Genomic DNA, 27837 nt, shown 5'->3' on the forward strand with positions numbered 1-27837 from the left:
TACTTCCTTAATTAGTGATTTCATCTATTGGCAGGCATATTCAGACCAGATTTAAATGCATGAATGTGCTAGTTGGTAAAATAAATACACATCGGTACTTTTTGATGTTTCCAGTGATACAACCAAAAATGTAAAGATTTATTTAGTAATTTCTAAAAATGAATAGGTTCGAAGAATTGTGATCCCAGTTCATGATTTTTCTATCTTCCATAAAAATTTATTATAGAATGTATGTAATAGAGACACATAACACTTTACAAGTGTGGCACATTGCCAGACTGGAGACTTATTAAGTGTTATATGGCAACACCGATGACAGACCCACATGATTTCTGGACGGCATTAGTCTTTAAAAAATAAGTGTCAAAATTTAATGACATTCTGGTAATTAGTTTAGGGGTTACAGTAGTTTGTGACCTAAACTTTGTAATTTTCAAAACAACGGATAAAAAATAAATTCATGTGTTGATTAAACATTGTTTTTTGATGGGGAAAAATAGTGTTGAAGCCATATAATAGCTTAAGCCTTATGGAGGCTCTGCACTGGGAAAATCAACTATTTAAGGCTCGAATGAAGAAATGATTACCGAATCTGAGGTCTATTTTGAGAGCAAGAACTTGCTCCGTTCTACAAAAAAGGTATTGAAAAATTAGAGCATTTGTATAAATTTGCCACTCTTGAAGAACAGTATGTTGATTAATAAAGTAGAATTTATAAAAAAAAAAGTTTTTTCTAGTTGGATCGGAGACTTATCGAGTAATTTAAGAATTCTGGAAAACCTGATGAGAGGGGGATTATAATATGACAAGAAATAAAAAGCGATAATGTTCATAGCCAAACATATGGCACATTTATTTTCTCCACTACATGGCAACTTCTATAAGAATCAATGTAGTTACTTTATATTTGATAGGTTATTATTTATATTATAATAATTTGAATAAGCCAACAAGTGCACTCCAGTAGAGTAAATATGGAACCTGCTGAGACTCATCCCCAATACTGGAGTTAGGTGTTGGCATTTAGTGGTCAGATTATTAAGAATACATTCACAAAAGTAAAACTCTGCCCTTGTTTAGAAATGACTACATATTGTGTTAATTTTAAAGTAAATTAATGTTATTTTGTTAGTTCTCCCTATACAAATGTTTATACTTCTATGATTTACTGAAACTATTGCATATATAAATTTAAATCACAATAAAGCAATAGATCTAAAGTTGACTACACAATTATATATGTAAATAATAAATATTTAGCCCTCTCAAAATACATATGTATAAAGAATTTGATCCGGAAATGAAAATAGAAGAATTCAATATTTGAGGTAGTCCAGAAATAGAAATAAATGTGTGCTTTAGACTTTGCGACGGTATTACCAAAAGTGCAGTCTGAGAAGGGCTAAACTCCAAACAGAGATCGGATCTCTCAATGGGGAACATAATGAATACGCTGGTGAATAACATAGTGGTGTTATTTAATATATAATGGTAAGCTAGTGTGCACATATTTACATCTCAGACGGCATTCTCCGACAAAATTAATCGTATGAAAGCGATGAAAACGTAATATATTGGTAGCAAAGCGGTATCGTAAGGTAAAAATACTAAAAACTAAAATATAAAATGATTACTTTATCATGAAACTACATACGTAATAACGATATAAAATGATTTGTTAATGTAAAGTACCAAGGTTTCACTATGGTATTCATACTGCCTCTGTATACTAAGAGTTAACTCGATGGACTAGCAACTTGATGGATCAGTATCTACTCGCAAGTATGGCCACTAGTGGACTCTAGTCCCAGATATGTTTGTGTTTCCGCTACGTTTCCTATACTAAGCCGTCAAACGGAATTGGTGGAAATACAAAATGCAACCAAACTATAACAGAACCGACAAGAGTGTGATGCGTGAACGCATGCCGTACAATTATTAGTAATCTAGCGGACCGTTCCCGAAGTGTCCTACTCGTACATGTATATATTACCTTCTTCAGCAAACTGAAGGGATCCTCTAAATCCACTCTCTACCACAATGACAGCTCTAAAAATACACGAATCCGCATATATCATATATATGTATGTCTTAATTTATTAAAAAAATATAATATCTACAACCAACTAAATATATATATATTGAAAGTTTCCACAAAAAATGGATACCAAAAATGGTAAGTGCTTTAGTTTTACAAGCTGCATTTACAAACAAAAATAATGGCACGATGGATAATTTCAACACATTTAAGGTATAAAAGGATAAGAAGACTACATGAATATCACACTATATTATTTAGCAGTGGCTTTAAACAGCCTTTTTAATAAAATAAAAAGCACAACGGAAATTGCGAATATAGAGCTATCAAAATATAAAAATAATATTTATTATGTACTTTTCATGCTCAATATTACACGTCGGGATAAGAAGCTGCGGCAAGTCTGGCCACCCAGCATACCCACCAGTGGGACTGTTACACCGACGATGGCCCACACACACTTCACACACCACTCGGTAGCGGATGCGTCCCGACCCTCACAATACATGTCGCGTATACAATACAAAGTAAATAAGTACGTGTCATCACCCTCGCAGTTGTTCAATTCGTAGCTTTTAACATTGCTTTCTTAACTCTAATAGTCGATTGGGATATTACTATCTAATTCACTTTCCTTGGCCAAAATTTAAAAAAATAATGTTTTGGCTCGCATCACTTGTAAAAATAGGCTTTATAATATTCTCTTTCTCTTTCTTTCATTCCGTGTCAGTCGATAAATCATTCTCATCACTTCAATATAATATAAAAACATTCATTGTCCTAGCACATAAAAATACACTGATCACAGTAAAAGGTTCCTCCCCAAGCCGACGGACTGCTATCACACTAACTGGTCTATACTGAGATCCTGTACACACAAACGACCATTCCAAGTCGGATGGTTTCCTAACAACGCGAGTCATTTATGCTTACAAATTAATGGCAATGACCACCAAAACGGCAACCTCGGTCGCTCGGGGGGCACCTTTACAACAACGACGCAGCATATGGACACACAATTCTAATTTCTTAATCCTTAAGAGGCATCTCGTTTATTACCGTCTACAAATATAATATCAAAATCCTACACGTAGCGTAAAAAAAATATGACTCGCATCCAACGTGAAGCCGAAATGATATAAAGGCGGAAAAAAATTGATTGTGCCTTTTAATACCTAAAACTCTTAGTAAAAATACTTATTTGCAAGTTCATATGTTTTTACTAGTTGCACTCAAATGGATATGGAATATCACATTACGGACAAACACCTACTACAACACTTAGCAGTTCAGGAGCCATGAACTTGGAAGACTGCCCCTCTGTAAAATTACAAGGCTTTTTATCAAAAGTTAAATTTCTATCTTCAACTAAATACATCAAAAGAAATGAGATTTAAGGATCCTCTATCAAAATAACGTCCCTATATCTACTTACAAATAGCGATAACTAGTAACTAGTAGGCTAACAATTGTGCTGTCCATTTGTTGCGCCTAAGTGTTTAGTGTTTTATGAAATCCACTCCATGGTATACACTTGACTTAGGTAACCTATGTTTAATAAATGATTAGAATAAAATAGAAACAATATGAAAAATAATAACATTCTCATTCTGCGTGTATATAATGTATAAATAATATATATATATTTTGTTAGTTTCTTCACTTCAACTTTCTTCTTGACCAATTCATATCTCATATCGTATTCAATATCCTTTTCTTCCACGATATGGAATTTAACCTCTTAAATATAAATGGTGTTCACAGATCCAACAACTCGCTCCTTCGAGTTCTATGTTATTGTGTATTCTATGCGTACACAGTACGTTCAACTGGGAAAACTCCGACAAACACACGAGCCTCGATTGTCTTCAGCTTCTTGTTCGCAACTTCTGTAGGAGAGATCGGCTCAGATCCATCGTTTGTCGAGCCGCAACTACCTGCAAATTATTACCGCTTTATTTGCAATATTTTGAGTGTCTCCAAATATGTTCTTGTTTACAAATCTCTAATTATTATCTAAGGATATTTAAGAATGGGGTCGAGATAAACTTGACCATTTAATAATGATGGTAAAAATATTATTCCAGCTTGACTAAGTGATGGGTGTAATACTTAATCATCCATATATGTTTTACAACTATTTTTTTATCTAATGAAATTAAAATTACAATAATAAACAAAAAAAACGGCAAACCTTTACCAACCCAATTGGTGTAAGATAGAGCTATTGCTGCTGCAGGGTGATGGGAACGATTCTCCAATTATTATTCGAGGATATTTGGGTGGGGTGGAGATAAACTTGACCATTTACTAACCCGATGGGTGTAAGATGGAGCTATTGCTGCTGCAGGGCGATGGGAACGGGCGTGTGCGCCTGCAGCGGCGTGGGGGGGCAGGGCGGCGTGTGCGGCGGCGGCGGGGAGCCGATGGAGGAGGGGGACAGCGGGTGCAGCTTGCCCTGCAGGGTGTCCTGCAGCGTGACCTGCGTGCCCTGCGAGGTCATGCCCCCGCCCGGGCCCACGCCCCCGCCCATCCCGTGGCTGTAGCGGTTCACCAGCGGCACAAAGCTGAACACACATACCAACATGAGATACGACATTCCTTAACCTCCCACTTAATGATCTATAAACTTTCTACTTTCTAGTGCCATGTCTAAGCTAGACAAAATCTGGAAAGATCGGGGTGTGAGTAACAACACCAAGATGAAGCTTGTCAGGAGCTTGGTCCACTCCATTTTTCTCTATGCTGCTGAAACATGGACTATAAAAGCAGCAGAAAGGAGAAAAATTGATGCCTTTGAAATGTGGTGTTGGAGGCGCATGCTCCGAATTCCATGGACAGCTAGACGCACCAATGAGTCCATTCGCCAGGAACTACGCTTGGATGGCTTGTCTCTGGCCAATATCTGTACCCGATGGATTCTCCAGTTCTTTGGACACGTTGCGCGTGGCAACGAGGATAGCCTGGAACGACTAGTTGTGATCGGTAGCCTGGAGGGAAAGAGAGGGAGAGGAAGATCCCCCACACGATGGACCGATCAAATTAAGGCAGCAGCAGGCACCTCAGTGGTTGGAGCGCTACGTGCAGCGCAGTCAAGGGATAACTGGAGAAGAGTCATTGCTTCTGCAAGGGTCACAACCCTCAGCAATGAGGATTAAGACGGAGAAGAAAGAAGAAGAAAACTTTCTACATAATAAGCTAGGGAAATAATAAATGCAATTCCAATCTAAAAAAAACCTTTCTCTCCCAGTGATATGTATTTACTTCAACTCGATTTTAAAAATGAGATTATCAATATAAAATATAATAGATACGGGCTCAGAATTTTTGTATTCCTCCGTAACATAATTATGTATTACATAAAAGTAATATCTTTTTTTAGCACACAAAATTGAGTGATACATGCCGCCTTTCATTACATAATAATGATTTTACTTGAAGTTACTTAAACGTTTTAGCCATACTTTTTAAAGTGCTTTATGACTGCATTATTGACATTTTGGGAGTTAATTGATATTTATTATAAAGTTATTCATTTGCAGCGATGGGAGTAAAAAAAACACCAATACACAAATGTTTCCCAGTGTGTACATGCGTGCCGTGCTTTGCGAACACGCACACGTCACAGCGTGTTTAGTTTAGTGTTCAGCGTGCAGGTTGTCCTGCGCGGCGGTTGTGTCGCTATGCCAGCTATTGCGGCTACTTGCGATGTATTATTTTTTCGTTTTCAGATACTTACCAGAGTTAACATTACAAAATTGTTACATTTCAACTACGACTATGTTCAAAATTTAGGAATATTCACATTTTTCCGGTTTTTAAATCATATTTTCATATGTTGAACAAAATACATATGACTATTGCACGCGGTGGTTTTTAGCACCGTAATGGAAAGGTCAACTCTATAAACATAACACACTGACTATACGGTTATGCGCAACATACGAACCTTAAATCGCAGACTCCCGGTGAATCAAATGCGCTGGATGTGTTGGTGTTGGTAGCCACACTGTTTATGGTAGCGATACTATTAGCCGACACGTTACTGTGATTCTCTCGGTGCACCCGGTTGTGATGTCTGAAAACAGGATACATATCATTCATTGATACAATAAAGCAGAGCTTTTTTTTTTCATGTAATGGCGGTGGAACGGCGTTCTGGCAAATTTTATTTTTAAATTTTAAAAATTAATTATACAAGATAATGTTTACGCTTATGTAATAACAAACTATATTTATTTAATTCTTCAAAATAATAAAATAAAGTATTGTAATAAATATTTAAATGACATTTTAATATAATTAACAAAAATATGTACAATAACAATTAAAAATAGAGTAATAAAAATCATTAATATCACACAATAGATTTAATAGATTTTCAAAACAGTTCGTCACATAAACGACACTTACATACTAGAAAGAATCTGGAAATTCTCAATTATTGCGAGTTGTTTTCAACACAGTACGGTTATTGTTCTGTAAAACAGGGGTAAAGTCGAGTGAAAGCTCGGGTTTTTCGGGATCAGAAGTATTATTAGCACGCACCTAATGAGATAGCTGTCTCTGACGAAGGTGCGTCCGCACACGCTGCACTCGTAGCACTGTCCAGCAGAGTGAGTGCGAATGTGCAGAGCAAACTGGCTCTTGGATGTGAAAGTCATGGTGCAGCGATCACATGTCAGGGGCTTCTCCGCTACGTGGGACCATCTGTAATCGAGTCAATTCCCAATTTTGTGAATTTACTGTTTATATGGAGTTAATTTATTGTTTATGCGGAGCTTTACATAAATCAATAATAAAATTATAAATACCTATGCGCAGTAACGTAGCTCTTCACGGCAAACCGTTTCTGACAGATATCACAAGCGTACGGTCGTTCTCCTATGGTTAAAATACATTTTATTAGTATAATAAATATAAATATTTTATCAAAATCTTCTAAAATAAAACATATTGTGAGCATAATACAAAAGCTGATCAAATCTTTTTTTTTTTAAATACAATGTGCATCATGGATTTAAGTTTTTAAAAAAAATTAAACCTTAAAGTAGAATGTTAGAACAATACAATGATTTTGAGAAACAAATTCACAAATGTTAGAGGCATTAGACGATGAGTAAAGAAATGAAACCGTGAGTTTTTAACCATTCAATTTAGCTTATGTCAGAATGAAACAAATGGGCATGGTCACCTTTTGTAATATTCTCACGATACATTATAGTTAATGAAGTTATTTTGATTTAATATGTGCTTATGGGATATTAAAAATTTAGGAAATAAAATAAAAAAATTAATAAAAACAAAAATATTTCAAGAAAGACGGCAAAATTACAAAGGAAATGGAATGGCCAACGGGTATACAGGGTTAAAGAATAATCCAAATAATGCTCGGTGCGCGTAATGACCGGTGAGCTTTGTAGCAATGCCGTCTTTCTGGACAGTGAGGTAATGAATGTTGCGTACCCGTGTGAATGCGTTTGTGGATGTTGAGGGTGGACTTTTGGGCGAATCTCTTGAGGCAGAGCTGGCACTGGTAGGGCCGCTCGCCCGTGTGCGTGCGCATATGTATCTCCAGGTAGGGCTTGCACGTGAAGGCGGCTGGGCACTGCATGCACTGGTACGGCCGCCCTTGCACTGCCCGCACAACACATACATTCATTCGGTCCAGAAACACGGCACCGCTTACTCGGATTATTCTTTCTAAATGATTCAGACAAGCGGCACTACGTACTAGGGAGCCGTTTGTCGGAATGATTTGGCAGAATGGATACCTGTGTGGGTTCTCTTGTGGATGTTGAGGGTGGACTTCTGGGCGAAGCGCTTGAGGCAGACGTCGCACTGGTAGGGGCGCTCGCCCGTGTGCGTGCGGTTGTGGATCTCCAGGTACTGCTTGCAGGTGAAGGCGGCCGGGCACTGCAGGCACTGGAAGGGCCTGCCCTGGACTGCGCGCACAACAGAGATTAGGGGCGGCGCGGGGTGGGGGCGCGGGGGCGGGGCGAGCGGGGCATACCTGAGTGCGTGCGCTTGTGCACATTGAGGGTGGACTTCTGCGCGAAGGTCTTGAGGCAGAGCTCGCAGCGGTAGGGGCGCTCGCCCGTGTGCGTGCGCGTGTGTATCTCCAGGTACTGCTTGCAGGTGAAGGCGGCCGGACACGCGGGGCACTGGAACGGCCTGCCCTGGACTGCCCCCACACAACACAACACGGTTAGGGAGCCCTCACACACCACACACCACACACTACACGCCGCACCACATCCGACTACTCCTCTTACTCTCCTATTACTCTCTCCGTATGTCTCCGCATATTTATATATATTATACATATTCAACAAAATTATATACAAACAAAGAGGAAAATCAACATTTTAATATTTTAAAGTAAAAAAAAATACTTTATCAAATAAAATAAATGAATGGAAAAGTTAACTCTTTGGTGCCAGTTAATACTTGATAAGAAACAGAATCGCTATCTCGATACTTAGGACAGCTAGCCAGAAATGGCACTTTGTCGAGGAATGTAGCGAAGTAAGTAGAGTAATAATCATTATAATACAAAGATTTGCAATGAAACAGATATTAAAAGTTAAGTATCGAAATAGCGGAGTAACCAAAGGCGGTAAAGGCAATATGACAAAGCTGCGAAACAAGATGAAGAATGTAAGACGTTAACTAAATTAATATATGGGCTACTAACCCGTATGTATTTTTTCGTGCAAATTGAGCGCGCACTTCTGTGTGAATGACTTGAGGCAGACGGTGCACTGGAAGGGACGCTCTCCTGTGGCCACCGCAACACCCGATGGACAAATAACACAAACATGAGCAAATCATCTCACCACCGCAATGGGCCGAGCAACTAATCCTAGTTGTACAACTAATAGTGGCGGGCAATGATGTCTCTCTTACGTCTACATTACAGTCTCGAAACTTGTTCATTATGTTACAATTATCCAATAAATAAACAAACAATATTATCATTATTTGTCCATCATTGCCTAGCGTCCAATGAAAGCCTATTTTAAGCCTTTAATGCAAAAATATATTTGGCATCTCCATCGCATGCTAGTGCCGAGTTGTGAATAGTTTTTGAGTATAGAATCAACAAGAGCAGTTCGTCGTTCCAAACGGGGCGAGAGAACGCCTAATGCGACGGCCTAATGAGAGCGACAGTAACGTGGCGGCCGGATCGCTTCACGCGCGGGGAGGTTCCTTTCGTCGAACATTCATACCGACTGGACAGAATGAGGGGAGATTTAGCAACCGGCATTGCCCTAAGCGTTTCCAACTACACTTTAGTCCTCCGCACTCAAAAACTATTCACATTTCCACAAAGTGGCTCGAATGCTACTCCAAATTTCATTTGAAGCAAAGAAATAACAAAAAGAGAGTGGTGGCTAATCTCGGTTCAAATGAAAAGTGGGCATTTGGAAAGTGGAATAATAAATAGAGGAAAAGAAGTGGCAACCCACCGGTATGAATGCGTTTATGTGTACCCAGGCTGGACTTCTGAGTGAAGCGCTTGTCACAGACGTCACATTGGAACGGTCGCACTTTGTTCATCAGCGAGCGCATGTGATCCTCTATAATGTACAAAACAACTACGCTCAAACTCGGCCGTTATGGCTCAATGTGTGCAGCTAGTGATACATGGACTACAGCAAGTGGAGCCGCTTAGTGCGGGTATTAGTAAGAGATTTAGGAGCATAAAGAGGGCCTACCGGTATGTATCTTTCCGTGACGGTTGAGGCTGGACTTCTGCGTGAACCGCATGTAACAGATGTGGCACTGGTAAGGCCGCACTTTGTCTAACAGGGCGCGCCTGTGCTCCTCTATAAAGCACATACAACGCTATAGACGATGCACACTAACTAGCTACAATATTCCACTGCGTATATCAATATGCCAACCGTCTAGTCTCACTCTGGGGGTTTGTTTGGAGCCAAGGTGTAATGATCAATACTCAAAAACTATTCAGTCACAGGTAGACCATGGACCGTTCTGCCTCAAAATCTTTCATCACGTAAAGTATGCCTAATAGTTGTGCACCCACCGGTGTGTATCTTCCCATGACGTCCCAGGCTGGACTTCTGCGTGAAGCGAACATAGCAGATCTCGCACCGGTAGGGCCGTTCCTTGGCCAGCAGCGCGCGCCTGTGCTCCTCTAAACCAAACCATCCCAATATCAGAAGCAAGGCCTCACATGTTACCACAATATCACACTATATGCTAGTCGCTAAGTATGCTAGGAAATATCCACTAAGGAAGAGGCCACTTTACCGGTGTGTATTTTCTTGTGGCGGCCCAGACTGGAGCTCTGCGTGAACCTCATGTGGCACACGTCGCACTGGTGCGGTCGCTCCTTCAGCACTAGCGCCCGCATGTGCTCGTCTACAAAGCCAACACACTCTGAGGGGCGCTCTCCTCTGTCTCTCTCTACCCCCCACCCCGGGTTCTGGCCACGCACCTATCTCTCTCTACGCTCTCCCCGTCTCTCCTACCCGCTCCGCGCTCTATACTCAACAACTATTCCGTCAACTCGGCTCCGGTACTCCATACCAAACGTATTCATGCAAAACCTAAAATAACACTTTCCAGACACTTTGCCAACCATCTTACGCTATCGGCTGAAGATCGCTCGATATGTTCGAACTCACTTCCGTAAGCTGCCAACTTTCCTAAAAAATATATTTACTTGCGAATCAAATAAAATTAATTCAACTTATAAATATACAACGTAACACAAACCGTAATTATTTCCATACCTCTATAATCGGTAGCTTTTCTAAAACATACCTGTTCATGCATTTTCATAATAAATTAACGACTTGAAAAAAAAGTTGGAGACCAATTCAAATAACCTAACTAAACACAATAGTTTTGGTAAAAAGACTAGTTAATGATATATTACCAAGGTGCTGATCTCTTAGCTGCTATTTATGTGGACACGTGACCGCTTGCGCACATCGCTACTGATGTGGTGGTCCCTGATAGATATCACATAGCAGCTATATATCCGATGGCGTACATCTACACCCTACATATGGCTCTTCTGGCTCCTGAACTGCTAACTCCAGTTTGTATATAGTCTTACTATCCTTTTGACTCTATCCCGTATAAAAGGAAATATTTCAAATACATTTACAAACAAAAATCCCGGTAAATCAAAAAAAATATATTGGATTTGGAATCACTAAGAAATAAAATATTAATAAGCATGAATACAGGTACCGGAGATTTGCATCGAAACGGCCGAAATAGGAACCTCACTATGAACTATGTACACTAATAATTTATTTTCCAAATAGATGGCAAATCAGAGATAGCTGTATAGCCAGAACCAGTCATCAGGGTGTCTTACATTCTTCCATCAAACAAAATATGCAAATCATAAGAAGAAAAATAAATAACACTTTGCAAGGTTGCCAGATTTCCAGAGTAGAGCTAGGGCCATCTTACGTGAGTCACCGTATTCTTTATAGCATGGGTGGCCAACCTTTTCAGCAGCCGGGCCAGATTTGAGAAATGACATTTTACACCGGGCCGTAAAACAAAATTTCTTGTATTATTCAAAGCAAACATAAAGATATATATATATATATATATATATATATATATATATATATATATATATATATATATATATATATATATATATATATATATATATATATATATATATATATATATATATATATATATATATATATATATATATATATATATATATGTGTATTTGCTTTTTTATTTTATTATTTTTTTAATGTTTTTTTTGAAGATACAACAAAAACGAGAAAACATATGTATTCAATAAGGGTTAGACAATACAAAAAATAATCAGAAAAGTTCTCAGTTCTGTTACTCTTCTCTTCTTTGGTCCAACGTCTTTACTACTTGACGCCATTATATGGGTCTTGAAATTGTCACGATAGTGAAATACTTCCATATATGGGATATGATATGAACTACGCACGGTGAAATGTTCTTTTGATGGTTTAAAGTACACTTAAAGAAATTTTTTCTTTGATATTTTCATATTTTATGTGAAATGCTCCGCGGGCCGCAAGTAGACACCCCGCGGGCCGCGGGTTGGCCACCCTTGCTTTATAGGTACACTCTATTTGGCTACTATGTACTCAAATCCAATGTGTTCTCAAATCATGACTCGGTGACTGAACACCACACAGTACGCTTGCAAGTGCTCAAACTCACTACATACAAATAATTAATATTACATAAGAAATATTTCTGTGTTTTGCTATGGAACATGATTTTTAAAACAAAGTATTTTCGAAATGGAAATCTGATAACCTATCGTATTTTGTATTTTCGTTTTTTTAAAGTTCTTATGATTTTATACAATTTTAAACAATAAATATTTGAATATCCAGAATTTATTATACACAAATATTATCAATGTATTGAAATAAAGATACTACAGAAAATAGTTTGATTTTTTAATTTGATACCCATCTCTTTCAAAGTAAAACAATCCACAGCGGATGGAAGAAATTTAATATTTTACATAAAGTATGTAAAACACGAAAATTGTGTTTCTGTCATTTTAATCAAGGTTTAAATAATCATTTGGGTAGTTTCCCTTGAAGGTGGGGCTATATATGACTCTGTCATAAGAAAAAATAAGAATAAAAAACTTTCTCAAAGAAGATCTAAATAAATTAGTTTTTTTTTTAATACAGAAATTAAAACATAACTGCAAGATAAGTGTTATTTGAATTAGTGCCAGTTCTAGTTTCGGTTTCTGGATAGTCAAATGAATATTGTAAAAGAATATATATTTAAAAAGCAACACTTTTATATTTTCTTTAATAGACCAATTAAATGGATGACCCTCTTGCATAATACCCTCTTCCTGACCGCATTTTTCATAATGAGTTGCTATGTTTCTGTAATTTTTTAAAAATGAATTTCTGAAACAGTTGTTATTCTGTTAAGAGGCAGAAAATACTGTTTTAATTTTGTTAAAAAAAATGGACACTCAAAAAGTTCAATCACCCGATAGGTGTTTACGTCAATTTGGAAACGGAGTCGCTTATGATGGTAAAAAATAATAAGTAAACAGATCAGGTGAATAAGGGATCATAAAAACTATAGGTAACTAGATATAATGCTGAATAAATAATATTTTGTATGTAATTTTTTATAATCTAGTACACATTTGCAATGAAGTCGGTACTGGTATAAATATAATATATTTTGAAACTATCTAAAAATAAACCCCAGAGTTCCTCTACCTAAACTAATACCTGACAAAAGTTTTATATCCACTGAATAATTTGAAACGCAAATTTGATAATGGTACTGATTATGTCAATATTTATACTGTAAAGATAAATGAATGTCTTCCCTAGGCTAAACCTAACTGTCACTTCTTGCCCCTGTTGAGCCATATTAAGTGATTTTCGAGACGATGTGAAAATGTATCCGTAATGAGATCATTTAAATTTTTAAAAAAAAGAAAAGTTCCTACCTGTATGAACTCGTTTGTGGGTATTAAGACTAGATTTCTGTGTAAATCTTTTGAGACAGAGTTCGCACTGAAATGGGCGCTCTCCCGTGTGTGTTCTCATATGGACTTCTAAGTACGGCTTCCTGCAGAACGCCGCATCACAAACCTGTAACAACACACGCAGCACTTTCTCATTAGATTTTTAAACCTAAAAAAATCTTGTATTTTCCATCTTTTCTACGTTATTTGTGTATAAGTTATTAAGCGTGCTATTAGAAAACAAAAAACAATGCAATTTTAGGTATACTTAATGTTTAATAGATTTAGATTCTGCAGATTTTTTACAATATATGTGTTTGAGTAATTATAAAGCTATATCTGCTTAATTCCATAAGCCTCATTCAGCCTGTCTAGCGCACAGGTTCCCAACCATTTTTTGTTCTAGCATCCCCTGCCAAAATTTCTAATGGAGGGGGGGAAATTTTCACGACCTTTCAGGTGACCATTGAGGGGAATATCACAGGTATTGGGAACCTATGATCTAACAGAAGCAAAATAATAATAAACCATGCAGTTTCTACTGGCAGTACATGTTAATAGAAACAGTTTGGCTTGAAATAATGTTACATAATTCCTCTAAATAGTCCGAAGAATATATGACAATAAGATTTTAATCTGTAATTTAAGATTTTTTTAGTCTTCATAATAGAATATTTAATAAAAATAAAACGTTATGTCTAGGTTTACAATATAAGCAATGTATATTACTGATATGTGGAAAGTCTGTATAGGAAAATAGTTGTATAAAAGTTAATACAGTTTTGTTTCAAGAGAATATATGACAGTATAGTTAATCCCAGTTACAAAAGTATTTAATGTTAGAACATAAATCGTTACCCGCCACCAAAAAAACATATTTGTAAAATAAAACACTTTTTATCGGATGTATAGTTTTTATATTGAGAAATATAAATTATTGAATTTAGTGCATTGAAAATAAATTAATAATTCTTAGAACACTAATTGAAAATAATATGTGTGCATACTTTATACTTCATGTAAAATAATAAAGCGGAAATCTTTAAATAAATTTTATTTTTATTTTAGTTCTCTCAAAGAAACAAATCTAGTATCCTAACTAATTTTGCTTTGTCCATTTTTGCCATTACACTATGAGTTTTGTATTAAATAGGGTTCCCCAAACAAAACACCTATGTCCTTGCAATTCAAGGACCAAAACCATCCAAGTCATTGAGAATTTTATTCAATCCTATTATGCGTTTAATTATTGACTGAATAAAGCAATTTTATTTCAAAATTATTTCATTGATTCAATTGGTAAAGAAATTATTACCTTAATACCCTAGTAAAAACTTGGAGATTTGTTTTCCGTCGAAAAGTTTGGGAAACCCTGGTATTATAAAGTTCAGAGTTCATAATTATCGTTGCGATTGCATTACACTCACATTGATAAATATTCCATATTTCAACCAATTAATTATATCGCACAACTCATGAAACATCCCAATCGTTTAATTTAATTTATTTTTGATACTCCATGTATAATTATTCCCATTATATAATTTATAAACATTTGTAATCTAGAATTAAGGATAATTTTTTCAAATACAAATATTAAAATACGTAATTCTTACTAGTTATGAGAAGATTCAAATTTTAAGTTGAAGTAGATCTATTTTGTTAATAATTGATAAAGTAGTTTTATATACATATATCAGCATTATGAAGTTAGTTTAGTTAGCAAAAAAATACACTATGATAAAGTACAGGGGTCCTCATTTCATATATTATTTTTTCAAAGAAAAAATAAATATTTGTGTTATTTTTAATAAGGTAAGCCTTGATGGTTTATCTTTAAAAATGTTAATCAAGTTGTGGCAGAGTGGACTCGAACATGGAAACTCTGACACTAACCACAGGACCACAACTCAACTCAGCCGTAGAATATATCTTTAAACAAATCTGCTCAAAAGGAGTGTATGAGACAATGATATCATTCTTCCATTATTACGCAAGTTTATTTTTGATCAATATTACAATATAAACAGATTACAGTGAAACCTCTATCTATCGTTTTTAAAGGGACCTATTGAAATAAACTATGAATGCGGGATAAAGTCAATACACAAAGAGATACGATCGAGTAAAGATACCGTCCTCCCAATCTGCATAACCATTAGTAGGTGGAATTTCAAGAATACAAGTTTTAGATGTTAATAAATGTATTTATTAAAAAAAAAAATATGCAAGGTTGAACAGAACCCAAAGATCTTCAGACCTCTTCTGCTGTATCCATCACACAAGCTTTCGATAGTCTGTATCCCACACGTTGAAATATTGTCGTTGAATGTAACAAATTGAGAAAATTTAAAAAAAAAGTAAAAAAAACAGACAAATTATATCAAATATGTAGCATAATTCAAACAATGAATGCGGTAAAATGGTGGATAGAAACGATCGATGTGATCTATTTTTGTATGAAATGAATTCGGGGTAGAAGAAATAAACGACATATCCGGGAAAACGATTATTCGAGGAACGATAGATAGAGGTTTCACTGTACATCCAAATTTGAAATGTTTAGGATAATAAAGTAACTGCGAAGATGGAACAGTCGGACGATGAGGACCTCTGTACGGCTCATTGCGCGCTCAAGGGGGAAAGGCTCGCTATGTAGAGTAGTGGGGTGTGTGATGTCTCACCGTGCAGGCGAATGGTTTGACCCCGGAGTGCAGTTTCATGTGCACATAGTAGGAGGATGCGGAGGAGAGCAGCTTGCCGCACAGCTTGCAGGCCTGCGGGCGGGAGCGCCCGGCGCCCGCCTCCAGCTTGGCCTGCACCGTGCCCAGTCCCGCCTGACACACAACACACACGCAACGTCATTTACCTTCCCTCCTTACTATATCCACTCCCGATGCTCAACTCTTCGGTGCTGCGGCTGACACATTTTAATTTAGGCATATTGCCACCGACAAAATTAAGCATTAACCTTCATTTAGCCTCACTTAACCTTTAGACGCTCATGGGCCGCGTGTAATAAGGGTAGCGCTCTACCCAAGCATTTTTGTGAAAAATTTGAATATATCTGATCTCGCCTTTGTAAAATCATTTGAGTTTATTATTGTACTTACATATTTTCAAAGATCTTTTGCAAAAACAAAAACTTTAGGTAGATCACTTTAATATGTGGCTTTTGCTGATTTTTACTAATTAACTAACTAACCATTACGCCGCTTCTCTGCAGGGGTAGGCAGAGAGAATAGAATGCCACACCACTCTGTCTTTGCAAACATTCTTCGCCTCTTCAACGTTCATGCATCTCCTCATACATACCCGCCGGTTATTTCGACTCCTAACCTGACCGCTTTCAAGTATTTGGCATACCTGATTGTGCCAAGTTTTTTTCGGTCTTCCTCTGCTCCTTTTTCCAACTACCTTCACTTCATAAATTTGTTTTACCGTTCCTTCCTCACTCATTCGTTCAACATGTCCAAACCATCTCAACACGCCTTTCTTAATTTTATCTATAATGACCTTTTTTGTTTAAAAAAAAAGCCCTGAATATGACTATGTTACAAATCTCTAACAAGATGTACAGGTAAGGGGTTAGGAATGGGGAAAGGAACCTTAATTCTTTTTAATCACGCTTTGTCCTAAATGTGTCACCTTCAACACATCTTATTTTTATCACAAAAAGATTTAAAAATGATAACCAGCATTCGTAGCATAAAACATATATCCCCTAGAAATACTTTTAATTATTTTTATAATACTGAATATCTATTTAGCTAACCTTTTATATTCGTAAACCAAATATTGAATCCTTAATGAGAAAATATTCTTACTCAACGAGAAAAAGATGGGAAAAACATTTAAAAGCGCAGGTAATATGTTTTTATATGTTTTTACCACCTAATAATTAAAATTGTAAATAATTCGTATACACAAAAGAGATTTTTAATGACCGAAATAAAGTCAAAATACAAATACCTATTAGTAAATTTATTAAAAGTTTTTTTCTTTAAAATTATGGTTGGTTAAGAGAGGAAAGTGACTTCATTCTTATTTATTCAAAATTCATATAAATTAATTTGTATTCATAATTTACAAAATTTATTTAAAATAACTTGAAAAATACAAATCTAAAATTAACCATTTATTATTTATTTACCAAGCACTTATTAATCTTCAAAAAAAAATACAAAACATGTTGTGCTCAACAGGATTAATATGTATTAATACATAAGATTTATTCAATAATTAAGTAAATGCTGAAAAAAGTATTCTGATTGACATTATGTAAGATGTTAAAAAAAGAATAGGAATTATTCATGTATAAGAATATCAGCTAAATAAAGAACGTTACAGTATAAGAATATCAGCTTCATGTTGGACGTTTCAGTATAAAAATATCCCTTAAATATAGGACATTTCAGTATAAGAATATTAGCTTTATGTCGGATGTTTCAGTATAAGAATATCAGCTTAATGTTGGACGTTTCAATATTAAGAATATCAGCTTAATGTTGAACGTTTCAGTATAAGAATATCAGCTTTATGTTGGACATTTCAGTATAAAAATATCAGTTAAATATAGGACATTTCAGTATAAGAATATCAGCTTCATGTTGGACGTTTCAGTATGAGAATATCAGCTTAATATTAGACGTTTCGGTATAAGAATATCAGCTTAATGTTGGACGTTTCATTTTAAGAATATCAGATGCTAAATATTGGACGTTTACAAATTGCAGTTTTAAGTGGCTGGGCACGGGCAATAGTCCATCCTTTCAAATTGTAACATTAAAAAACCTTTGACTGTCACAAAACATGTAATGTGCTTGTAGATATATATCCGTCTGGTATTTTTAGTTGACCCTATTCAACAAATTCAATTTAAATATGACTCCTTGTATTTTTGACAAAGTATTGATAAGATCAGTTAAACGGCACAGTGATTTTGGTTGATAAATAAGTATGAATCTTCAACAAAGTCACAAAAATCACAATTAAATCAGCAAAGATAGCTAAAAATTTTATATTCTTTCTAATATAAATATCAACTCTTTCCTGGCAAAATATAACCCAAGCAAAGGTTAAATTTTATCCAGATCATGCGTATAATTGAGTTATTTAATTTGACATTAACATTTTGATGAAAGAGGGTCGACAAGATGAGTTAAAATCATTACTTCTCATTATCATTCATCTTCATTATCATTTCTTCTCAGACCAGGGCATCGTTACACAAGGAGTTTAATTTTTTACTTTGTAGTGAAAGTAACCTTATTTCCATTTGGTAAAAAAAAAAATATTAACCAACTTTCTTTTCGGCATCAGCAACTTTCTGACAAAACTTATCAACAACCCATTTCCAATTGCCAAAATCGTAAGAACTATAAGATGAGATGAAAATTTGATTTGAAAACACATGTTGATGCATTCCATACCATTTTCAAACACCGTATGGAAAAATGTAAAATGATGCGGAACACATCGAAACATGAGTCACAACAGATTTTAATAAATAGTTGTATGTACAAAGTAAAACTTAAATTAAAAATGAATTTACCACAAAGTGACTAACGAATCATTAAATGTAAATTATCACAATACGCAATTAACTCACAAGTTTTCATATGTATGGACACATGGGGACAAATTGCATTATATATTAGATCCATTAGATCTAACGGGGATCTAATGATTATTTTAACGCATAATATTTTCATCTCTGACATATCGCTCACTCCTTTCAAGAACGTCATAAATAAAAAAATTGTCAATTTCCAGTTGTGCATGTTTTCGGAATGCCCAGAAAATGTACTATATCCCAGCAAAAGCAGCATATTTTTAACTTAATATTTACCCGCTACAGGGCAGAAAGTGTTTTTTTTTTTGCATTTTGAAAAAAAGGTATTGTTTAATTATTTTTTTAAATACAATAAATATTTTTCAAATGGAGAAAAAACCTTCAGGTTTTACCTAAAAAGATTTGTTGCACAGTAAAAAGTTCAATAAATGGCTTGATATTTATTTTTAATACATTGTATTATATTTTTAAATTTTAAAAACGTTTTCCTGAAAAATCAAGTTTTTTGATTTATGACGTTCTTGAAAGGAGTGAGCGATATGAGAGTGGAATGAGTAGAACTGTGACCGCATTAACAGATAGATCAATGCAATGCTAAAATATACCATCATGAATAAGACGCGAGAATAGTAACCTCACCTGGCTTTGTTCTTGGTCTTGGTGTGCCATGACGGCAGCATGCTGTTGCTGCAGCACCAGACTCTCCTTACTGTCCTCCGGCTGCTGCTCTTGCTGCATCTGCTCCTGCAGTTGGTCTTGCAGTTGTTGCTGCTGCTGTTGCTGCTGCTGCTGCTGCTGTTGCTGCTGCTGCTGCTGCTGTTGTTGCTGCTGCTGCTGTCCCATGATGGAGTCCCCGCGCACTACGCTGGGGGGCGCAGAGTGCACATGCGGGTGGGACGAGTAGAAGCTGGGAAACACGTTAAACCTACAAAGTAATTAAAATTCTGCCTCTCACCCCTAAAAAATAAACATCTATTAACACACTTAGGACGGGAAAGGTATTTCTACCCTTTCGATCGCTTGATGCTTTAAGGACCGGAAGGATATTTTTACCTTCTGCGCCGGCCTCATTTCAAAGTCAGAAAAGGAGGAATTATTCAATGTTTTTATATGAAAATTATCTATCAATCTCTTTGTTAATGTCTAAACTATATGTACACAATTATCGAATCCCGTTCCCAGCAGTCGGCAGGTGTAAAAAACACCCGTCCGAAATGTGTTAAAATCAAATATTAGTAGTTTAGCACTTTTAATGTATTTATATTTTTGATATCTATTGTATTCTTTCCAGTATCCTTTATTATAACCGTAAATAAAATGTAAACCCACACGCAGGCAATGCCTTTGTGGGATCTTTTTTTGTATTAATATAATTTAATATTGTTGTCCTTGTAATTATATTATATTGTTTTCTTCTTTTTGGTGTAGGCCTTGTGGCCTATTTTCAAGAGGGATTAGCCGACTGCGATGTCGATTCCCTGCTGTCAATCCATCTCATTGGTGGTCTTCCCGTGAGTCATTTACCTTGGGGTTGGCAGTACAGTGCGATGTGGGGGGAGTCTAGATTGTTTTATTCTCCTCACATGTGCATACTACCATCTCCTTCGTTGTCTTCCCCACCTAACGACATCTTCGATCTCGAATATTTCACAGATTTTTTATTCACCTGGCATTTCTTATCCTATCTTGAAGATATTTGCCTGATATGCTTCTTAGAGTCTTCATTTCTGACACTCTAAGCGCGTTTTTTGTGCCAATGGCGTCCGCTCTACTATATATATATTGTGAAATGCAAAAAATTATAAAGAAAATAATAATAATAGTTACCCCATGGGCTCCGACTTGATCTGCTGCTCGAACATGGAGATGGTGGCTAGCAGGTCAGTGGGGGGCGGCACGGGGACCCCCACCCCCCGTGTCACGCCCCCCACCCCCACGCCCCAGTGGGCCGGGAAGCTAATGGTGCCCGCTGCGCTCACTCCATCATCGGGATCCACCCCTGCTCCTGCGGACGCAGACCACACCAATATATAGCCGACGTCTTAAATTATCCCAAACTAAAGGGTGATTTTTTAAGAGCTATGATTTTTTTTTTTAAATATTAAATTCAGAAAAATGCATGAAATCTTTATTTGAATCAATAGTACGGTCCATATAATTTAATGTTTGAAAATTATTTCATTCAAATGTTGACCGCAGCTGTGCCTCAAATGGTCCATCCGCTTAGTCCAATTTTGGCAAAATGGCCGAAATGTTGGAAAGTGTATGCCAAAATTGGACTAAGCGGATGGATGAAATGCAATGCAATGAAACGCTTAATGAAATAGACATCGATGTTTCTTTTAATACGTTTAAAAGAAATATTGTTGATGTCTTTTTGACCAGTTGATAGAGAAATGTTCTATATAGTTATATTTTTATGACAGTTTATTTAAAATGTTTTATTTTTAGATCACTTAGGTGGAAACCTATAATTGGAATTGTTATTTTTTTGTGTTTTATCATATTATTTTATTTTTGTCGAAATATTCTGTTGGTTTTCCAATAAAAAAATAAATAATAAAAAATAAAAAAATAAAATCTGGATTTTCTCCGATTACATTCACAATTACATTTCTCCGATTACTTTCATATTAATTTTTGTTAAAAAATAATATGAAAATAACTCCTATAATCATAGATGATCCAGATTTTGTGAACAAGTATTTGGACACACTCAAAATGTTGTAAATAAATTATCTGGTCAAATTATAAGCTGAAATAATAAAAACGAAAACGGTATTTTCTGGCGTTTCTCATGTGTGTGATTATAATCCAGGATTCGGACCTCACATACTAATATAAGAGTTTCTGCTTAGTAAAAAGCTTCTTAACATCTCACCAATAGATATCTCTAGTGAAGTTCTAGTGATTCAAGAACAAGGTTTCTAAATTGGTTCATATATATAGAACTTCCAAGAATTTGAATATTGTGGTTGTCAATAATGGGTAGAATTGGTGAATGTTACATGTGTGTAAAGTGATCACTTAAACCAGCCTATGACGGTCGTCAGCCCCGTAAGACTCAGACTTCCATATTCTTCTTCATCTTTGATGAGATGTCAAAAAAATAATATCCCAAATTAGATCATTTCAGTACAGTACAGTCCCGATAATTCCAACTAATTGGGACTGAACCTTGTTTGCATTCGCCGAAATAACCGTGATAATGCGGTTGGAAGCAAAAGAATGAATCTCTCCTAATATAACAAAAAACTCATTTTCTCTAATAACTTTTAAGAAGTGTCTGAGACATTACTATTTATCATTAGAATTCTAACTGTCCATCAATCCTCCTCCCTCAGTTTTTCCCTCTACCTCCTTTCTTAACCCTTTCCGGTCCTATGTCGAATGTCATTCGACTTTTTTTTCTTCATCAGTTTAGTATTAAAATACAAGCAAACATATATTTTTCTCACTCGTATTTAGTGTGCGGTATACTGGGACGAGGACTCAATGATTTTTATAAACACTAGAATTGTAACTTTATACCTGAGAATGATTCAAAAGGTTTGTTTTGGGGGCTGGCTCGGTACCCGTCACTCGGATGTCCGGTTACCGGCATCAGTTACACTCAACCCGTGCGCATGTGAGCAGCAGTGATGACGATTCCATCCACAATAGCCCACATGTATGGAAAAATCTTACGCTCAATGAAAAATTCCTGGAGGTAGGAAAGAAATCCGATACATTTGCGTCACTTACGAGAGAAAGCCCGGCCTTTGCATCGTTGACTGTTTTCACCGATATCATACATTAGATGTATATAAAATGTTATAATAAGAGACAAGATTGTATACATTCAAAATAAAAATAAAAATTTACACAAGTGTTGTTTTATTTTTAAAAAAAACTTGTATGTATTGTTTTACCCTGTAATGCTGTTAATCTATTGTGGACCTGATGGAATTTAAAAAAAAAAAATATGGACTGGAAAGGGTTAAACTCCCTTTTTCCTTTGCCCTCCTTATTATCATCTTTTGTAATTTATGTTTTTTATATGTTAATTTGTAATTTATGTTTTTTTTAAATATTCAAGTACTATCTACCCTCTGATTGCAAACAGCTATATATGGTATCAAACGTTTTGATCAATATCACTAGTCTGTTTTTGGTTGGTTGGAAGATATTGCTTTTTAGCAATAAGCCCGCCAATGTACTTATTTATTTTCTGTACGTGAAGTTTAACTCTTACCACTCTGTAGGCCAGACATTCTGGCCCGTATGATCCTAGTAGGCAGCTCCCTGGGCCACAATATCTGGCCCGGCATAGGTATAAGTTTAATCACTGATTTCTCTATCACCCTAGTATATTCTACCAAAAAATATTTCAGATAAATACAGTTAATCTTAATTAACATGGTCATACAAATTGCCAGACAGAGTGTCCCAAAATTAGGGAACCAAAATATTTATTTTGATGGTAGAAAAACGTCGCATTTTTTTGATCAGAGTAACTGATCAGTTATGACAAAAAAAGGTTAGAGTGGAAAGGGTTAAATAAATAAATATTAGTGGCGTAAAGTATGTAGATACTTTCGGAACAGACTACTCTTTTTTATCAATGTAATAATACATTAATACACTAATATAGTTCACGGCTAACAGTTATTACACACCAGTACGTAACTTCGCGTCGTCCAATGGACTCTCTTCACTGCGTCAAAAGACAATCACCTATATTTAAAGATGGTGTAAAGTGGTATTACACAAACAATGAATGATAAGGAGAGTATAATATTACCATACCACAAAGTTAACCATGCTTTTAATATACAATCAATGAGTTTATTTATGTGTTGTAGTAAGACATTCGGATTACGCGTGATCGGTATGGCGGAACTCTACTATTTGTATTTTGCCTTACCGACAGCAATAAACTTCAAAATATTTACATGTAACAAAGTTTGTGTGACGTCATCGTAATGATCCTTATTATTATTAATGATGTTATTTTTCACATCTCAACATAGATGAAGAAGAATACGGAAGTCTGGGCATTTACGGGGCTTACGACCGTCATAGGCTGGTTTAAGTGATCACTTTACACATATGTAACATTTACCAATTGTACTCATGATTGACAACCACACTACTAAAATTCTTGGAACTTGAGTGTGGTTTTCTTAATTGGAGATAATCCAGATTAGTGAACAAGTATTTGGACACACTCAAAATGTTGTTAACAAACATGGATTATTTTGATACATACCACGTTTTTTTTACTAAAATATTTTTTTTCCAAGAAAATGTGTCTCATAGCATGGACTAAGATAAAAAAAACTACCCAGACACTGTTTTTTCCTCAGAAACGCACTCCTGGATAGGTTAAGTTAATAAAAATAATCCCATAAAAATTGAAAAATGCAATAGGAAAATACAAAAAGGGCTGTTTTAATTATAGTATAATTGAATAAATCATTAAAATTACAAATCACTGTACATGTACACACAAACATAATATATTGTGGGTATACTGGCAAAAAACGCTAACTCTAAAATCCCTGTTATTGAAAGCCTGAATAAAATACCCGCTAATAAACTTAAAATTGAATTGTCTTTTAAAACCACATATCGCTCACTCCTTTCTACAACGTCATATATCAAAAATTGTCAATTTTAAGTTGTGCATGTTTTCGGAATATCCAGAAAATATCCCAGCAAAAGCAGCATATTTTTAAATTAATATTTACCCGCTATAGGGCAGAAAGTGTTGTTTTTGCATTTTGAAGAAAAGGTATTGATTATTTATTTTTTTAAATATATTAAATATTTTTCAAATGGAGAACAAACATTCAGGTTTTACCTAAAAAGCACAGTGAAAAGTTTAATAAGTGTCTTGATATTTATTTTTAATACATTTTATGATATCTTTAAACTTTAAAAACGATCTCCTGAAAAATCTTTTTTTTTTTCAATATATGACGTTGTTGAAAGGAGTGAGCGATTTATATGACATTTCAAACTACTTAGTGTATTTTGCCAGTTTATAGAACGTTGAAAACTATAATATGCATCATTAAGTCAAAATTGTATATTTTCGAGTTTTTTTTTTAACTTAATGTTTTTTTGCCAGTACACTCACAATATTATAATAAAGTGTGATCTCCCATTCCTTCCCGTCCAACATTCATAGAATAATAGTAATACGACATATTATTATTTCCCCTCCCCACCCCCATATTATTGTACCTTAATTTAATAGTGTATGCCAAACAAAATCCTATCCATGTAAAACAATGGAATCTTTGTAATTACAATCTTCACACAGCTATGAAGTAAAACATAAAATATAGTAAACATATTTGTGTGGTTTAACGCAATAAAGAACCATTGATAGAATTGTCCAGTAATATAAATAGATCACAGCTTTATAAATCTCTTAAAAAAAACAATATACTAAGATGACTCAAATTAAGTAATTAAAAAAAATAAAACAATAAGTTATATCATTTTGTAATGTCCAACTTTTCATTTTACTGTTATAATTCATTCAAATGTAGCCAATAAATAATAAAACTAAAAATAAGAATATCAGTCTGCGGTGAGTACTTCCACATTCCAGTTTTTAACTTAATATAATTACCAAAGCACTACATCTTATTTATAACAAATTATTTTACTAGCCTAAAATATATATATATATATATATATATATATATATATATATATATATATATATATATATATATATAAATATATATATATATATATATATATATATATATATATATATATATATATATGTATATATATACATATATATATATATATATATATATATATATATATATATATATATATATATATATATATATATATATATATATATAAATATATATTTATATATATATATATATATATATTATATATATATATATATATATATATATATATATATATATATATATATATATATATATATATATATATATATATATATATATATATATATATATATATATATATATATATATATATATATATATATATAATATATACATATATATAAATATATACACTTTTTGGGAGGAGATGGTGAGAGGTGTCATATTATTTTGATATTTTAATGTCAACATATCAGTAGTATTCTGTAATGATTTATTTTTATATATGTAAGGCAAAATATTATATATACATAAACAAAAAACATAAAAAAGTTTTGTTAAATCGCGCATGAATAAACGGGCGAAATGGTCAGCCGTGTCACCCAACCTCCCCCGGCCTGTCGATAAAATGGCCAATCTAACTATCTGATTTAATGTTTACTCAATATTTTCATTATCGAAAATGAAAACAAATAACAAAAAAATATAAATAATTAACAACGAAAACATAAACTGCAACCAAGGCCTACTCGCGGTATAATATGTATAAGTTATGTCATATTGCCAAAAATTATGACTGACGTCTAGGTATACTTGAATGTCAATTTGCTGAAAAAGTTCCGCAAACAATTCCATTACGAAACTAATAAGAAACCATTATGCAAAACGATAATGTCCATTGAACACATAAAAAAAGTGGGAGGTCCAAACCTATAATCATAATAAATTTTGCAATTCGCTACTACACCCCACTCAAATTTTGCAAACTACTGGAGGGATGCAAGGAGACATATAATATACAAGCTCTAAAACTATTTATAATAATAAATTACGTGAAAAAAAGTACTCACATTCGAAAATAAGTAACTAAGGAATTAATTTTGAAACGTTATGTAGCGCAATAAATTATACTTATAACGTAATTTGATAAAAAAATGACATTCGAATATGTTTTTCTTGGGCAGTAATATAAAATGGCTGCTATATAACAGATATGCGCAGTTGCATCTGCGCATAGAAGCCGAGAACGCTTGGGACCTACAAGTCAACCAATAAAAAACTGGCGGGAATTTCAATTTTAATTGGCAATAAAAAGTTGTAAGTGCCAAATAATTGCACACCATAATCGGCATAATGACGCTTACTGTAATTATGCATTTAAATATGAAAAAAGGTGATAGAAATAAAAGTAAATACTTAGAGATAAGAAAATAAATACAAAAAAACAAATGTGAATATTGAACATATTGTCAAAATATGGTTCGAAGTTTTCTTCCCGCTTGTTTCTTAATAATTCTTCACTAAAAATCTTCATTAGATGCTTTTTTCCCATCAAATGTTCATTCAACTGAACAAAAGAATTGCCTGAAATTCCACACACATCGCAGCTGTAGATTTTTATGATGTCATCCTTGGTGCCAGATTTGCGTGCAAGACTCATGGTCGACATTCTATGAGGCCTGGACCTGGAAAATATTTGTATTTTTTACAGTAATAAACTTTTTATTTTAAATATGCTTAATATATTTATTTGCATATTATTATTTAATTTACTAAAAGGAAAAAAACACCGTTTCATAAATATAACACGTAAATATTTATTAACAATTTTATTTGTATTACTTATAATACTACGTTTAAATGATTTCTTTGTCATCCAGTACTAACAAGATAATTATAAAATAAATTAATTAATATATGTGTTGAGTGTTTGTGTGTATGTGTGTGTATATTGACAAATATTTCAATTCAATGCAAATTTTAGGTAACCTTCTGCGGCTTGCGTCTTAGCACACATCTATAGCACTGATCTTGAGGCATCGCAAATTGTAAATAATTAATACTACTC

At 34.6% G+C, this 27837-nt stretch overlaps 1 protein-coding gene across 36 annotated transcripts; it reads right to left on the minus strand.

Annotated features, from left to right (window-relative positions):
- Positions 1-823: 823 nt before the first annotated feature.
- LOC148313077 (uncharacterized) lies at positions 824-27818 on the minus strand. 36 transcript variants are annotated; one of them, XM_088269007.1, is made up of 19 exons: positions 27759-27818; positions 26840-27454; positions 20950-21127; positions 19762-20047; positions 16232-16384; positions 13530-13674; positions 10319-10429; positions 10092-10202; positions 9760-9870; positions 9511-9621; positions 8736-8819; positions 8052-8222; positions 7813-7983; positions 7505-7675; positions 6853-6922; positions 6587-6748; positions 5988-6116; positions 4354-4605; positions 824-3975 (listed from the first exon to the last, which is right to left on the minus strand). In XM_088269007.1, the coding sequence occupies exons 3-18, from the start codon at positions 20982-20984 to the stop codon at positions 4374-4376; spliced, it is 2253 nt and encodes a 750-aa protein (XP_088125133.1). In that variant the 5' UTR covers positions 20985-21127; positions 26840-27454; positions 27759-27818; the 3' UTR covers positions 824-3975; positions 4354-4373. The 36 variants fall into 36 exon arrangements, with proteins under 36 accessions (XP_088125133.1, XP_088125151.1, XP_088125141.1 ...); XM_088269025.1 differs by lacking the exon at positions 27759-27818 and having other exon boundaries at positions 19762-20029; positions 26840-26999; XM_088269015.1 differs by lacking the exon at positions 27759-27818 and having other exon boundaries at positions 20950-21121; positions 26840-26993.
- Between the last annotated feature and the right edge of the window lie 19 nt (positions 27819-27837).

The sequence above is a fragment of the Brachycentrus maculatus genome, unplaced genomic scaffold, assembly GCF_059751285.1.
Source record: "Brachycentrus maculatus isolate JH-2025_06_01 unplaced genomic scaffold, ASM5975128v1 h1tg000024l, whole genome shotgun sequence".
Lineage (NCBI taxonomy): Eukaryota > Metazoa > Arthropoda > Insecta > Trichoptera > Brachycentridae > Brachycentrus > Brachycentrus maculatus.